Genomic DNA, 17,589 nt, shown 5'->3' on the forward strand with positions numbered 1-17,589 from the left:
TGCCCCAAATATTCATTTATTTGAAGTTTATTTTTTCAGTATCTCCAAATCTTTAATAAAGGACCTTGGAAATTATTCTTTCTTAGTTTACAGTTCTTAGTTTACTTTTAAATTCTGTTGTAGAATCTTAGAACTGAACTTTGAGCCTGGGATCACTAATATTTACGTAATTCATTCAGTATCTGGAGCAGTTCCCCAGAATATGAGGTACATTTTTTTTTTTAAGATACTTATTTGAGAGAGAGCACAAGCAGGGTGGAGGGGCAGAGAGAGAAGCAGACTCCCCACTGAGCAGGGAGCCCGATGTAGGACTCAATCCCAGGACCCTGGGATCATGACCTGAGCCGAAGGCAGATGCTTAGACTGAGCCACCCAGGTGCCCTGAGGTACATTTCTTTAGCCCTGGAAATACAAGGATTAAAAACTATACATAACTAGAATAAAATATAACTAGAAATGCTTTTTGTTAGTTGGACTGAAATAACTTTATTACCAAGGTTGCCATTTTGAATTCTTTATAATGAAAGTGCCAATTTTTATTTTTAATCTTCATCCTTTACCTTTTGTGTATGTATCATGATATTGTTCCATTGATGATCTGATGCTAATGCTGGAATATTTAGATTTTCTCTCAATATTTCAGAAAGTCAGTACAGATACTATTGGAGATGAAGGGTTCTTTGACCTGGTAAGCCGATTTCAGAGCAATCGGATGGATGATCAGAGGTGCTGCTTACAAGAACAGAGCTGTGGGCCAACTTCAACTGCAGCTTCTTCCACTCCCCCTAGAGTGATGTTAAAAAGTGAGTTATCTGTGCTTCTACCCCCATTTTAATAGTTCCTTGTGATACTCTTGTGATTTCTTTCTGAGAGTTTAGATCTCATCAGAGCAAGCACAGTAAATGAGCCTGAACCCAGGTATATTGGAAATACTGGTATTTCTTCAGTTCAAAACAAAGTTTTGTTTCAGTTTCCCTAGGTTTATCTATATTTTAGTCCACCGCACTTTCTACTAACTATAGCATACTGTCTCCCTAGATTCTTTGGGACTGGGAAAAAAATCTAAAAGTAAAAATAGTGGGGCGCCTGGGTGGCTCAGTCGTTAAGCGTCTGCCTTCAGCTCAGGTCATGATCCTGGGGTCCTGGGATCGAGCCTCACATCGGGCTCCCTGCTCAGTGGGAAGCCTGCTTCTCCCTCTCCCACTCCCCCTGCTTATGTTCCCTCTCTCGCTGTGTCTCTCTCTGTCAAATAAATCTTTAAAAAAAAAAAAGGGGAAAAAATTTAAGTTACACATACCTTATAATTCTATGTAAAACACCAACGCTTCCTATTTGGATTTTGAAAAGCCAGTGCAGACTGAAGAGGAACCTAAGACTAAGGCTAAAGCTAAGGTCTGCCTGAGCCATAAAAAGGTCTAAAATGGGTTACTTAAAATTTTCTACTTCAGCTACCAAAAGACTTTCTCTGCCATAGACTAGGACTTATCAGCAACACTCATCTCTTAGTTAGCTAAATGGTTCCTATCCAGGGCATAGAATAAAAACACTGTCTCATTCATCCTCACATGAGAAATTATCTGAGACAATTTATTACCTTCCAAAATCTAGCTCCAGATCTTATAAAGTACAGTTTTTTTTTAAAGTAGGCTCCACATCCAGCATGGAGCCCAACACAGGGCTTGAACTCATGACTGTGAGATCAAGACCTGAGCCAAGATCAAGAGTCAGACAGTTAACCGACTGAGCCAGCGCCCCTTGTAAAGTTACATTTTGAGTGGGCATTAGATAAAAGTAAATACAGTCAAATCTGAGTAACATCGAACTGGATCATCTGAAGTCCTCTGGGATTCATTCTTCCCTCCCTGCCCATCTAGTCAGGCCCCAACCTATCAGTGACTCTGAGTGACAGAGATAAAACAGGGGGACAGAGTGGATGCTGGGACTGAACAAGGCAGAAAGGAGTTATATGTGTATTAAAAGTATGCTTAAATATTTTTGTAATGTTATGGATTTTTTTCCTATTCATAGCATCATCTGTTTCCATGGTATCCCCCAACACGGATGAGTTTTTAGACCTTCTTGCCAGCTCCCAGAGCCGCCGTCTTGATGACCAGAGGGCCAGTTTCAGTAATTTGCCAGGGCTTCGTCTGACACAAAACAACAATAAGTCTGTCCTTGGCCACCTGATGACTAATGACAACAAAGAGCCTGATGAAGACTTCTTTGACATCCTTGTAAAATGTCAAGTATGTATGCATATTTGTGTCAGTCTGTGTATGGCTCAGATGCTGTTGGGAGCTTTGTCAGTATTATAATTCTAATTTGGGAAAGGCTCATTTTGTACCAGGGACACACTTATTATTCAAGGGTCCATCACACACTATATAGATCCCTGTGATGGCTTTTTATTTTATTTTGGGTGGTGAGGCGAGGTGAGATGTGGATGACTCTCTGAGCTGCGGTGGACAGGAGACTGTGAAGGGTATAAAAGGAGACCTAGAAAAGAGCCCCTCTTAAAAAAAAAAAAAAAAAAGCCCCTCTTTTCTAAGGAGGGAGAAAAGCATGTTAGGAGAAAGCATTGGGAGCAGCCAGTGATTAATATGCGAAGGGTCTAGCTGGGGCCCTTTTTAGAGAACTTTAGGAGTAATGCACATATTGAGATAGCTTTCATTTTTTAGTTATTTTAATAATTATTTGCCAAAATGGTTAAGGAATAGCTCAAATGGCTTGAAGAGGACCACAAGAAAAATAACCATTACTTTTACTAAAGAGACATTTCCCCTGCCCAAGCCTAATTCTGTGTGTGTGTTCTCATGCATAAAAAGATGAGGTGATGACACATATACTACCTACCTGTCATTCATTCAACAGAAAATTATTGAGCATCTATAATGTTCTCCGCACTATTCTAGACATTTGAGACACATACTTGGCTTTTAAAGGATCCTACATTTTAGTGTGGAGAGATAGATAGTAAATAAGTCTGTACACGTGTATAGATATTCTACGTCAGGTACTGATAATGTGCTATAAAGAAAATTAAAGCAAGATAAAGGAGTTGGGATATCCAGGGGTGCTGGTGGTTAGGGAAGATGTTTCAGGATTGGCATATGAACAGACATCTGCATGAGGTGAAACAGTCAGCCATGTGAATATTTGGTTAAAGTGTTCCATGCAGAGACAACAAGTCTCTTCTTGGATATAAAAGCTTAGCAGGTTCAGGGAATGACAAGGTAGCCAGTACGACTGGCATGGAGTGAATAACGGATAAGGGAGAGTGGTAGGAGATAAGGATGGAGAAATAACCAGCCTGTATCTCAGAGGCCATGATGAGGTCTTGTATTCCAAATGTGATAGGAAGACATTGAACAGTCTGAAAGATCATCCTGGCTACTGCTGAAAGCATGTGGAGTGGCAAAGGGTGTAGTAGAAAGACCAGCTAGAAAAACCAATATGGGTAATTCAGGCAGAAGATATTGGTGACTTTGACTAGTGTAGTGGTGGCAGTAGTAGTGATGATAAGCAGTCAGAATAGGGATATATTTTTGAAGTTATGGTTGACTGGAAAGACCTGTTAATAAACTGGATGGGAGGGTATAAGAATCAAGGAGGGCTCCTATCTTTTTGGCTTTGCACTGAGTCAGTGAATGGTATGGTTTACTGAAATGGAGAAGAGAAACCGGTTTGGGAAGAAAAAGCAGTTCTACTTTAGATACAGCAATTTGAGTTATGTAAGTAGATACTCAAGTGGTGCTGTTGAGTAGGCAATTGGATATAAAAAAATCTGGAGTCCCAGACAGAAAAGATTTTTGGGAGTCATCAATATATAGCTGGTATTAAAGCCTTGGAAAGACAGTATCTAAAGAATAAAGAAATAGGAAGACTAAGCCCTGGGAATTCCAAAATCTAACTGAACAGAGGAAGGTAAGCCAGCAAAGCAGCAGTCAGCCCAGACAGTGATAGAAGCAAAATGAAGAAAGTGTTTTAAGAACACTGCTAAGAAGCCAAGTAAGATGATGGCTGATCTCCTAGATTTGGCAACATGGAGATTAGTCATTTTGAAAGATACTGTTTTAGTGACATGATGGGGACAAAGGATTGAGGGGGTTGAGAACATGAAAAGTGTAAAAGGGGAGATAGTGGGTTTTTTTTTATTTTGGGAGTTAATACTGCATGTATGCCGACAAATGATCAAGTAGACGGAGGAACGAGTGATGCAGCACAGTATGGGATAGTTGAAGTTTTTGCACAGGTGAGAAGGAAAGCAGAGTGAGTATCTGTCTGCAGATTTGGAGGTAGTTGTATGTAGGAATTCTCTCTGGTGGCTTTTATTTTGTTAGCAAAGTAAGAAGGCCATTAGTGGAGATTGTGGAACATGGTTTCTTTGGTAATAGAATTATTGAGCTACCCTGAGGACTCATTTGAAATAAGTCACTGAAATAAGACAGGTCAGTAGAGTGGTATATTTTCCTTGGGTATAACCAAGTACTTAAGGATACAGAGATTTAATCAAGGTCACTATTTTGACAGAATAGGATGGAGGGGGAGAGAAGTACATACCAGGGAATTACTTTAATAAGGGACTTTGGAACCTAGGCTGCATCTAAGAAGAGAAGTATGGAAGTGAAAAGTAACAGTGATCCCAGTGGCTTTAAGAAATACTGAAGACACGTCCCTAATAACAGACCATCAACATATATGAAGCAAAAATTAACAGAATTGAAGGGAGAAATGAACATTTCTAAAAATAGCTGAAGGTTTCAAGACCCCCCCCCCTCAATAACAGGACAACGAGGAAGATGATAAACTTGAACAACACAATAGGCTAACTACCTCTTACAGAACATACATTCTTCTCAAGTGCACATGGGATATTCTCCAGGACAGACCATATGTTAGGGCCACAAAGTAAGTCTCAACAATTTTAAAAGACAGATACCATACATAGAAGATACTCTGACCACAAAAGGATGAAGTTAGAAGCAATAACAGAAGGAAAAATGGAGAATTCACAAATTTGTGTAAATTAACCAGTAGGTAAAGAGGAAATCACAAGGGAAATTAGAAACTACCTAGAGACTGATGAAAATAACACAATATTCTAAAACTTTGGGATGCAGTGAAGTCAGTATTCAGGAAAATTTATAGCTGTAAGAAGGAAAATCTCAAATTAACAACCTAACTTCACAGCTTAAGGGGCTAAAAAAAAGAACTAAACCTAAAACTAGCAGAAGGGAGGAAATGGAGAACAGAAAAATAGGAAAAAAAAAAAATCAAATCTTAAAGCTGGTTATTAGAAAAGTTTAACAAAACTGGTAAACATTTAATACAACTGGTAAACATTTAACTAGAGTTAAGAAAAAAAGCCTTAAATTACTAAAATTAGAAACAAAGGTGGGGACATTACTCATATTCTACAGAAATAAAAATAATTTTAGGAGAATACTGTGAATGATTATATGCAAACAAGTTGGATAACCTATAAGAAATGGATAAATAACTAGAAACACAAAATTGTCCAACACTGAATCATGAATAGAAAATAGACCCATAATCCATAAGATTATATCAGTAATCAAAAATCTCCTGACAAAGAAAAGACCTGGACCTGATGGCTTCACTGGTGAATTCTATCAAACATTTAAAGAAGAACACCAGTCCTCATACTCTTCCAAAAAACTGAAGAGAAGGGAATACTTCCTATTCCTAAGTCATTCTATGAGGCCAATATTGTCCTGATACCAAAGCCAGACAAGACACTACAAGAAAACTTGAGACCAATATCCTTTTTGAATATAGATGCAAAAATCATCAGTAAAATACTAACAAACAGAATCCAGTAAATAGACTATACATCACGCCCAGGAGGGATTTGTTCCTGGAATGCAGGGATGGTTCAACATAGGGGAATCAATCAGTGCAATACATACACATTAATAGAATGAAAGCAGAAAAAAAACACTTGATCATCTAAATGAAGAAAAAGCATCTGACAAAATTCAACACATTTTCATGTTAAAAACACTCAACAAACTAGGAATAGTAAGAAACTACCACAACATAATAAAAGTCATTTATGAGGGGTGCCTGGGTGACTGAGTCGGTTGTGGTGTCTGACTTGATTTCAGATCAGGTCTCAGTATTGTGGGATCGAGCCCCATGTGGGGTTCTGCGCTCAGCACGGAGTCTCCTTGTCCCTCTCCCTGTGCCCTTCACCCTGTGCATGTGCACACATGCATGTGAGTAGATTAAAAAAAAAAAGATTTATGAAATATCCACAGCTACCATCATACTCAGTGGTAAAGGAAAAAACTATTCTCTAAGATCAAGACAAGGAGTCCACCTTCACCACCTCTATTCAACATAATACTGGAACTTCTAGTAGAGCAATTAGGCAAGAAAAAAAAACCAGATTGGAAAGGAAAAAAATTATCTCTGTTCAGAAATGACAGTCTTAGATACAGAAAACCCTAAAGATTTCACCAAAGCCCACAAAAAAACCCTGTCAGAACTAAGAAACAAATTCAGCAAAATAACAGGATACAAAATTAATATCCAAATATCAGTTGTGTTTCCTGATACACTAACAATGATGAACAAGTTATTACAAGTTATTGGGAGGGGGAAAATTAACAATTCTTATAATAGTGTCAAAAAGAATAAGCTACCCAAGAATGAACTTAACCAGGGAGGTTAAAGACTTGAACAGTGAAAACTATAAAATATTTCTGAAAGACATGAAAACCTCATAAATAAAATGGAAAAAAATCTCACGTTCGTGGATTATAAGACTTAATATTGTTAAAATGCCAATACCACCCAGACTGTAATCTATAGATTCAATGCATTCCTTATCAGAATGTAAATAAGGTTTTTTACATAAACAGAAAATTCCACCCTGAGATTCCACAGGAACCCAAATAACAAACAATCTTGAGCAAGCAGAACAAAGTTGGAGGCCTCACATATCCTGATTTCAAATTTTACTACAAAGCTACAGTAATCAAACAATTATGGTGCTGGCATAATGACAGACATATACACCAATAGGAAAGACAGCCCAGAAATAAATCCAATATGTGGTCAAATGATTTTCAGCAACAATTATATGACTATTAAATGGGGAAAGGATTCTCATCAACAAATGATTCTGGGAAAACTATCTACATGCAAAAGAATGAAGCTGGACCCTTACCTAATACCATATATAAAAACTGATTCAGAATGGATCAGAGACCTAAATGTAAGAGCTAAGACTGTAAAATCTGTAGAAAACATAAGGGGAAAGCTTCGAGATTCTGGATTCTGCAGTGATTCCTCAGTTATGACACCAAAGGCACAGGCAACAAAAGAAGAAATAGACAAACTGGATGTCATGAATATTTAAAACTTTTGTACATCAAACAATTTTACAAAAGTAAAAAGGCAACTCACAGAAAATATTTGCACATCATATAAATGATAAAGGATTAATTCAGAACATAGAGAACTCTAAAACTTAACTACAAAAAAAACTATTTCAGAAACGGGCAGGGGCACCTAGGTGGCTCAGTCGGTTAAGCGACTGACTCTTGATCTCAGCTCAGGTCATGATACTGAGCCCCATGTTGGGCTCTGTGCTAGGCGTGGAGCCTGCTTTAAGATTCTCTCTGCCACTCCCCACCTCCCAAAGAATCCAGACAGACATTTCTCCAAAGAAAATATACAAATGGCCAATAATCACAGGAAGGGATGCTCAACATCACAAATCATTAGAGAAATGCAAATCAAAACCACAACGAAATACCATCTCACACCCATTAGGAAGCTATCATTAAAAAAAAAAAAAAAAAAAAACCCACCAGAAAACAAGCATCAGTGAGGATGTGGAGAAATTGGAACTGTCAGTGCACTGCAGGTGGACATAGAAAATGGTGGAGCTGCTATGAAAAACAGTATGGTGGAACTTTCCAAGATGGCGGAGGAGTAGAACTCAGTTTGGTCCCAGGAATTCCACTACATATCCATCAAATCATTCTGAACACCTGTGAACTCAACCAGAGATCTAAGAAAAAGAATTGCTACAATTCTACAAATAGAAAGGCAACCACACAAGATGGAAAAACTCACCTCAAAAGAGAACAAGAGGCAGTACTGACTTACCAAGGACCTAGTCAGTATGGATATAAGTAAGACATTAGAACTAGAGTCCAGAATAACAATTATGAAGACACTAGCTGGGCTTGAAAAAAGCATAGAAGATGCTAGAGAATCTCTTTCTGGAGAAATAAAGTAACTAAAATCTAATCGGGTTGAAATCAAAAAAGGCTATCAGTGAGATGCAATTAAAAAATGGAGGCTCTAACTGCTAGGGTAAGTGAGGCAGAAGAGAATTAGTGATAATGAGGACAAAATCACAAGGAATGAGAAGCTGAGAAAAACAGAGATAAACAACTACTGGATCATGAGGGAAGAATTCGAGAGATAAGTGATACCAGAAAGTGAAACAATATTAGAATGATTGGGATCCCAGAAAAGGGGGGTGGGGCATGCAAATTATAGCTGAGAACTTTCCTAATCTGGGGCAGGAAACAAGCATTCAAGTCCGGGAGGCACAGAGAACCCACCTCAAAATCAATGAAAATAGGTCAACACCTCAACATATAATAGTGAAGCTTGCACATCTCAGACAAAGAGAAAATCCTGGAAGCAGCTCGGGACAAGAGGTCTGTAACCTAAAAGAGTAGAAACATTAGACTGGCAGCAGACCTGGCAGGCCAGAGAGGACTGGCATGTTATATTCAGGGTGCTAAATGAGAAGTATGTAGCCAAGAATACTTTATCCAGCTAGGAAGTCATTCAAAATAGAGATAACAAAGCTTCCAGAAAAAAACAGAAACTAAAACAATTTGTGATCACTAAACCAGCCCTGCAAGAAATATTAAAGGGGATCCTTTAAGCGAAGAGAGAGCCCAAAAGTAACATAGACCAGAAAGGAACAGAGATAATATACAGACAGTGACTTTACAGGTAATTCAATGGCACTAAATTCCTATCTTTCAATAGTTACTCTGAATGTCAATGGGCTAAATGCCCCAATCAATCAAAAGACAGGGTATGAGAACTGGATAAAAAAGACCCATTGATGTGCTATCTGCAAGACACTCATTTTAGACCCAGAGACACCTCCAGATTGAAAGTGAGGGGGTGGAAAACCATTTATCATGATAATGGACATCAAAAGAAAGCTGGGGTGGCAATCCTTATATCAGACAAATGAAATTTTAAATTTTAAACCAAAGATGGTAATAGGAGATGAGGAAGGACACTATATCATTAAAGGGTCTATCCAACATCTAACAATTGCAAATATTTATGCCCCTAACATGGGAGCAGCCAATTATATAAATCAATTAACAAAATTAAAGAAACACACTGATAATAATACAGTAATAGTAGGGGACTTAAGATTTATTTATTTGAGAGAAAGAACAAAGAAAGCACAGGAGAGGTGGGGAGGGGGAGAGGGAGAAGCAGAGTCTCCACTGAGGAAGTCTGGGCTCAACCCCAGGGTTCAAACTCAGGGCTGAATCCTAGGACCCCAAGATCTATGACCTGAGCTGAAGGCAGAAGCTTAACTGAGCCCCCAGGCACCCCAATAGTAGGGGACTTTAACACTCCACTCACTGCAGTGCACAGATAATCTAAGCAGAAGATCAACAAAGAAAAAAGGGCTTTGAATGACACACTGGACTAGATGGATTTCACAGATATATTCAGAGCATTCCATCCTAAAGCAGAATACATTTTTTTTAAAGATTTTTATTTATTTATTTGACACAGCAAGAGAAGGAACACAAGCAGACAGAGTGGGAGAGGGAGAAGCAGGCTTCCCGCCGAGCAGGGAGCCCAATGTGGGGCTCAATCCCAAGACCCTGGGATCATGACCTGAGCTGAAGGCAAACGCTTAACAACTGAGCCACCCAGGTGCCCCCCCCCCCCTTTTAAGATTTTATTTGACAGAGCACAAGCAGGAGGAACGGCAGGGAGAGGGAGAAGCAGGCTCCCTCCTGAGTAAGGAGCCAGATGCGGAACCTGATCCCAGGACGCTGGGATCATGACCAGAGCCAAAGGCAGACACTTAACTGACTAAGCCACCCAGGTACCCCCAGAATACACATTCTTCCTGAGTCCACATGGAACATTCTCCAGCATAGATCACATACTGGGTCACAAATCAGGTCTCAACTGGTACCAAAAGACTGGGATCCATACCCTGCATATTTTTGGACCACAATGCTTTGAAACTGGAACTCAGTCACAAAAGCAAATTTGGAAAGAACTCAAATACTTGGAGGTTAAAGAGTATCCTACTACAGAATGAATGGGTCAACCAGGAAATTAAAGAATTTTTAAAATTCATAGAAACAAATGAAAATGAAAACACCTTTGGGATGCAGCAAAGGCAGTCCTAAGAGGGAAGTATGTAGCAATACAAGCCTTTCTCAAAAAATAAAGTTCTCAAATATACAACCTTACCTTACACCTAAAGGAGCTGAAGAAAGAACAGCAAATAAAACCTAAACCCAGCAGGAGAAGAGAAATAATAAAGATTAGAGCAGAAATCAATGAAATAGAAATCAAAAGAACAGTAGAACAGATCAACAAAACTAGGAGCTTGTTCTTTGAAAGAATTATTAAGATCGATAAACCCCTAGCCAGAGTTATCAAAAAGAACCCAAATTAATAAAATCATGAATGAAAGAGGAGAGATCACAACCAACACTAACGAAATAAGAACATATGATGACCAACTATATGCCAACAATTCAGGCAATCTGAAGAAATGGATGTATTCCTAGAGGCATATAAACTACCAAAACTGAACCAGGAAGAAATAGAAAACCTGAACAGAACCATAACTAGCAAGGAAATTGAAGCAGTAATCAAAAATCTCCAACAAACAAGAGTCCAGGGCCAGATGGCTTCCCAGGGGAATTCTACCAAGCATTTAAAGAAGAATTAACACCTATTCTTCTGAAACTGTTTCAAAAAATAGAAATGGAAGGAAAACTTCCAAACTCATTCTGTGAAACCAGCATCACCTTGATTCCAAAACCAAAGACCCCACTAATAAGAATTACAGACCAATATCCCTGGTAAATATGGATGCGAAATTCTTACCAAGATACTAGCCAATAAGCTCCAACAGTACATTGAAAGGATTATTCACCACGACCAAGAGGGATTTATCCCTGGGCTGCAAGGTTGGCTCAACATCCGTAAATCAATCAATGTGATACAATACATTAATAAAAGAAGGGACAAGAACCATATGATCCTCTCAATAGATGCAGAAAAAGCATTTGGCAAAGTACAGCATCCTTTCTTGATTAAAACTCTTCACAGTAGGGATAGAGAATATCATAAAAGCCATATACGAAAAGCCCACAGTGAGTATCATTCTCAATGGGGAAAAACTGAAAGCTTTTCCCCTAAGGTCAGGAACACGACAGGGATGTCCACTCTTACCACTGTTCAGCATAGTACTAGAGGTCCTAGCCTCAGTAATCAGAAAACAAAAAGAAATAAAAGGCATCCGAATCAGCAAAGAAGAAGTAAAACTCTCACTCTGCAGATGACATGATACTCTATGTGGAAAACTCATACAGGAATTCAGCAAAGTGGCAGAATGTAAAATCAATGCACAGAAATCAGTTGCATTTCTATACACTGAAAAAGAAGAAAGAGAAATTAAGGAGTTGATCCCATTTACAATTGCACCCAAAACCATAAGATACCTGGGAATAAAAACTTAACCAAAGAGGCAGAGGACCTGCACTCAGAAAACTATAAAACACTCATGAAGGAAACTGAGGAAGACACAGAGAAATGGAAAAACATCCCATGCTCATGGGTTGGAAAAACATATTGTTAAAATGTCTATGCTACCGGGCGCCTGGGTGGCTCGGTTGGTTAAGCGACTGCCTTCGGCTCAGGTCATGATCCTGGAGTCCCAGGATCGAGTCCCGCATCAGGCTCCCTGCTCAGCAGGGAGTCTGCTTCTCCCTCTGACTCTCCCCCCTCTCATGTGCTCTCTCTCTCTCTCACTCTTTCTCTCAAATAAATAAATAAATCTTTAAAGAAAAAAAAAGTGTCTCTGCTACCTAGGGCAATCTATACATTCAATACAATCCTTATCAAAATACTATCAACTTTTCTCACAGAGCTTGAACAAATAATTCTAAAATTTGTATGGAACCACAAAAGACCCCAAATAGCCAAAGGAATGTTGAAAAGGAAAACCAAAGCTGGTGGCATCACAATCCTGGACTTCAAGCTCTATTACAAAGCTGTAACCATCAAGACAGTATGGTACTGGCACAAAAACACATAGATCAGTGGAACAGAATAGAGAACCCAGAAATGGACCCTCAACTCTATGGTCAGCTAATCTTCGACAAAGCAGGAAAGAATATCCAATAGAAAAAAGACCGTCTCTTCAAAAATGATGGTGGGAAAATTGGACAGCCACATGCAGAAGAATGAAACCGGATCATTTTCTTACACCACACACAAAAATAGACTCCAAATGGTTGAAAGACCTAAATGTGAGACAGGAATCCATCAAAATTCTAGAGGAGAACACAGGCAGCAACCTCTGTGATCTCAGCCACAGCAACTTCTTGCTAGACACGTCTCCAAAGGCAAGGGAAACAAAGACAAAAATGAACTATCGGGACTTCATCAAGGTAAAAAGCTTCTGCACAGCAAAGGAAAACAGTCGACAAAACCAAAAGACAACTGACAGAATAGGAGATGATATTTGCAAATGACATATCAGATAAAGGGCTAGTATCCAAAATCTATAAAGAACTTATCAGGCTCAACACCCAAAGAACACATAATCCAATCAAGAAATGGACAGAAGAGGGGTGCCTGGGTGGCTCAGGTTCAGCATCTGCCTTCGGCTCTGGTCATGATCAGATCTTGCCCTGGAATCAAGCCCCCTGCCGGGCTCCCTGCTCATTGGGGAACCTGCTTCTCCCTCTCCCTCTGCAGCTCCCCCTGCTTGTGCGCTTGCTAATAAAATCTTTAAAAAAAAATTTTGTTTTTAAATGGGCAGAAGGCATGAACAGACATTTCTCCAAAGACAACATATAAATGACCAACAGACACATGAAAAAATGCTCAGTATCAGGAAAATACAAATCAAAACTACAATGAGATACTACCTCACACCAGGTCAGACGTTTAGTCAGAATGGCTAAAATTAACAAGTCAGGAAATGACAGATGTTGGTGAGGATGCGGAGAAAGGGGAACCCTCTTACACTGTTGGTGGGAATGCAAGCTGGTGCAGCCACTCTGGAAGACAGTATGGAGGTTCCTCAAGATATTAAAAATAGAGCTACCCTATGACCCAGCAATTGCACTACTGGATGTTTACCCCAAAGATACAAATGTAGTGATCCGAAGGGACACCTGCACTCCAATGTTTACAGCACCATTGTCCACAATAGCCAAACTATGGGAAGATCCCAGATGTCCATCGACAGATGAATGGATACAGAAGATGTGTATATATACAATGGAACACTCTCAGCCCTCAAAAAAAATTAAATCTCGCCATTTACAGTGCTGTGGCTGGAACTAGAGGGTATTATGCTAAGTGAAATAAGTCAGAGAAACAATTATATGATCTCACTCATAGTGGAATTTAATAAACAAAACAGGATCATAGGGGAAGGGAGGGAGAAATAAAACAAGACGAAATCAGAGGGAGACAAACCATGAAAGACTCAACTATAGGAAACAAACTGAGGGTTACTAGAGGGGAGGAGGTTGGAGGGATGGGGTAACTGGGAGATGGACATTAAGGAGGGCACGTGATGTGATGAACACTGGGTGTTCTATACAGCTGAAGAATCCATGAACTCTACTTATGAAACTAGTAATATATGTTAATTAATTGAATTTAAATTAAAAGAAAAAAATAAGCTTAACTGTTCCTTGTCAGCAAGCCTGATGAAAAACTGAATAATGAGACAATGGAAACCTAGACTGCCTTTAAGAAATTCTCAAGATGAAAACTCAGCTTAAATGTTAACAAAACAAAACAAGGGGCGCCTGGGTGGCTCAGTCAGTTAAGCGTCTGCCTTCAGCTCAGGTCATGATCCCAGGATCCTGGGATCGAGCCCCCATCGGGCTCCCTGCTCAGCAGGGGAGTCTGCTTTTCCCTCTCCCTCAGCCTGTCACTCTCCCTGCTTGTGCTCTCTTTCAAATAAATCTTTAAAAAAAAAAAAAGTATGGTGGTTCCTCAGAAAGTTAAAAATTACCATACTATCCAACAATCTCATTTCTGGGTATATACCCAAGCAGTTGAAATCACAGATATGAACAGATATATTTGTACACCAATGTTCGAACAGCATTATTCACGATAGCCAAAAGGTAGAGGCAACCAAGTGCCCATTGGCAGGTGGATAAAATGTGGTATACCTACACAGTGGAGTATTTTTCATCCTTAAAAATGAGGAAAATTCTGAAACAAGCCCCAACACGGGTGAATCCCAAAGGCATTATGCTGAGAAGCCGGCAGTCATAGGAGGACAAATATACTACACAGTTCCACTCATATGAGGTAAAGTAGTCAGATTCATAGAGACAAAATAGAATGGTGGTTGCCAAGGGCTGGAGAGGGGAGAATGGGAGCTACTGTTCAATAGGTTTAGAGTTTTGGTTTTAGAAGATGAAAATGTTCTGGGTATGGATGGTGATGACCACACAGCAGGATGAATGTGCTTAATACTAAACTGTACATTTAAGAATGGTTCAAGTAGCAAACTTTATTTTACAATTTAAAAAAAAAAGTTTCCTGGGGGATTACTGTCTAGCCTGATCTGGAAAATTGGAGGTGGCAGTCAACATGGGATGTTTGAAATCATGCTTGTAAAGACAATGCAATTACTGAGAGTGACCAAGTCTGGCAGAGGTAAAGAATGAAGACCAGAAGAGAAGAGGTCTAGGGCCTCCAGTGCCCCAGTGTTGGATGAGTTGGAGGACAGTGAAATCACCAGAGCATAAAGGGAGGAGAAATGAAGCGTGAGCCGGGGGGTGGGGTGGGGTGTGTGTGTGGGGGGGTGTGGGTGTGTGGGGGTGTGTGTGTGTGTGTGGGTGTGTCCCCAGGGCCACGGGGTTAAATGTGAAGGCAGGTCAGCGCACAGTGCCCAGCAAGAGTGGACACTCCAACGTCAGCCTGCATATTCCTGTGCTGGAGCTTATGATACCAGACACTCTATGTACACTTTTAAGTGCTTGTATTTTTTAGTTGATCAATAACATTTCTAATGTACTTCCAAAATAAGGATTGGTAAGTTACAACTTCAAGGAAAAAATCTGGGCTATTTAACAGATTTAAATGCTTAAGACAGGGCTAGACAGAGAACATTTTAGGCTTTTCAGGCCCCATGGTCTTTGTCACAACTGCTCAACTCTGCCATTATAGCTGGCGAGCAGCCACACGTAGTTCATCAACAAATGAGCACTGTGGTGAAATGAAAAGGAAATGTTATGAACAAAAACAGGCAGTGGGTTCCGGTTTGCTGACCCCTAGCCTGACACGGTATTTGTAAGGTAGTGCTGCAGGGTTTTTGTACCTAACATTCTAAGGATTTGATAAGTTGTATTTGCCAGTGCCTACTCTGTAATATTTGACCTTGTATCTTAATTAATCTTACCAAAGCCATGATGTTACACTTCTACATAATACTTGCTAGATTCTGATTATGTAAGTCATGGCAAAAGTTTGGTTTTTTTTTAAAAGATTTTATTTAAAATGACAGACACAGCGAGAGAGGGAACACAAGCAGGGGGAGTGGGAGAGGGAGAAGCAGGCTTCCTGCGGAGCAGGGAGCCCAACGTGGGGCTTGATCCCAGGACCCTGAGCCAAAGGCAGACGCTTAATGACTGAGCCACCCAGGCGCCCCAATGGCAAAAGTTTTATTAATAAGGTTTCAGGTCTGAAGATTAAATTTCTGAGACGAGGCAAAAAAAAAAAAAAAAAAAAAATTATGACAAACATTAATGAAGTATTTGTGTTTTAATCTCTCTCATCAATTTGCAGGGGTCCAGATTAGATGACCAAAGATGTGCTCCACCACCTGCTGCCACAAAGGGACCAACAGTACCAGATGAGGACTTTTTTAGCTTGATTTTACATTCTCAGGCAAAAAGAATGGATGAACAGAGAGTTCTTTTACAAAGAGATCAAAACAGAGACACTGAATTTGAACTGAAGGACCTTTTGCAAAGTAATGCTTTGTTGGAATTTAAAAATACAGGAAAAAAATAAGCAAACCACTAGTTATTATGGATATATTTTTAAAAAACGACCTTATTTCCTTTCAGAACACTGCGGGGAGATTCAATCTATTTTTCCTTAAGAGGAGAAATTATAGCACTGTAATACAGCTTAAAATGTTCTAGAATGATGTAAATATTTAACCTTTAGTAGTATGATATTAACATTCCTCTGGACACGCACTTGTTGCAGGGTGGAGGAGTCTTATAAAAGGTGCTTCATCAGCTTTTGTGATTAAGGCTCGGGATTGTGTTCTTTGGCAACCTGTTAGATTCCTTTACCTAGAGTTTGTAAAGTGGGAAGATAAATGAATCTAGACTAGAATTTAATCCTCTTGCTGAGATAATCTTTTTTTAAATCTTGACAATGGGATTTTTTTTTTATACTGAACCATGGATGTAGTGAGAAATTTTGCTGCTTAGTGAAAACATACCTGACCAATGTGTAAAAAAAGTCTCATTAAAAAAATCTAGATCTTTTTTCTGTTAAGAGAGTCATATTTTCAGTATGTTATTAGTTCGAAGCCATTATAAAAACTCTTAAACTTTCAGCATGTTTTGGGTCCTTTAATTTTAAAGTGTGTGTGGCTTAAAATTATACCTTTTGTAACAAAACACTGGTGTAAAACTTTTTAAGACCTAATGTCAAAACAAAACAAAACAAAACAAAACAAAACCCAAAAATTCATGTGGTTATATCAAGAACCTAGGCCTTGAAAATAGAAAACAGATGAAAACTCACAAAATTTAAGTATGAAAGATGTTAAGTTAAGCCCTCAGTCATCATTAAGCCTTCCTTCCCCCTCCCAGAAACTGAAGGTAGTTTACAAGGGTATGTAACAGGACGACATAAAGTTAGCTTAGGAAAAGAACACAGTAAGATGGGATAGAGTAGAGCCTAGTCTAAGGGTGAATTCTAGAACGAAAATGCCCATAACCAGAACAAGCTGGCAACTTATTCACCTCTGGTTGCTTCTGATTCTGCACAGCTGGGATGGTATCTGGGTCTCTTTTCTTTCTAAAAATCCTTCAGGTGACTTGGTGGGCAGTGAGAACCACTTCTCCAAATGGCCAATGTTCACAAAAATAAAATAGAAAGATAGTTACTCAATCTGGAATCACATCAAAGGCTCGGGGGAAAAAAATTATTCTTCTTGGTTGTAAGATCAAATTTTGTCAAAAGTACTCTGTTAACACCCAGATCATCTTATGTCTTATATATTACATATACAATATAACGTCCTAGACA

The 17,589-nt window shown here is 39.2% G+C and overlaps 1 protein-coding gene across 3 annotated transcripts in view; it reads left to right on the forward strand.

The window, feature by feature from the left end:
* The window catches only part of GPSM2 (G protein signaling modulator 2), a 54,761-nt gene extending 37,475 nt beyond the window's left edge, over positions 1-17,286 (forward strand). For all 3 annotated transcript variants that reach the window (XM_027607238.2, XM_027607240.2, XM_027607239.2), the window contains 3 exons: positions 644-803; positions 2,029-2,246; positions 16,105-17,286. In XM_027607238.2, coding sequence (XP_027463039.2) covers positions 644-803; positions 2,029-2,246; positions 16,105-16,332 — 606 coding nt within the window. In that variant the 3' untranslated portion in view covers positions 16,333-17,286. The remainder of the gene's footprint in view (positions 1-643; positions 804-2,028; positions 2,247-16,104) is intronic.
* Positions 17,287-17,589: the final 303 nt, after the last annotated feature.

This window comes from Zalophus californianus, chromosome 4 (genome assembly GCF_009762305.2).
Source record: "Zalophus californianus isolate mZalCal1 chromosome 4, mZalCal1.pri.v2, whole genome shotgun sequence".
NCBI classification, from domain to species: Eukaryota; Metazoa; Chordata; class Mammalia; order Carnivora; family Otariidae; genus Zalophus; species Zalophus californianus.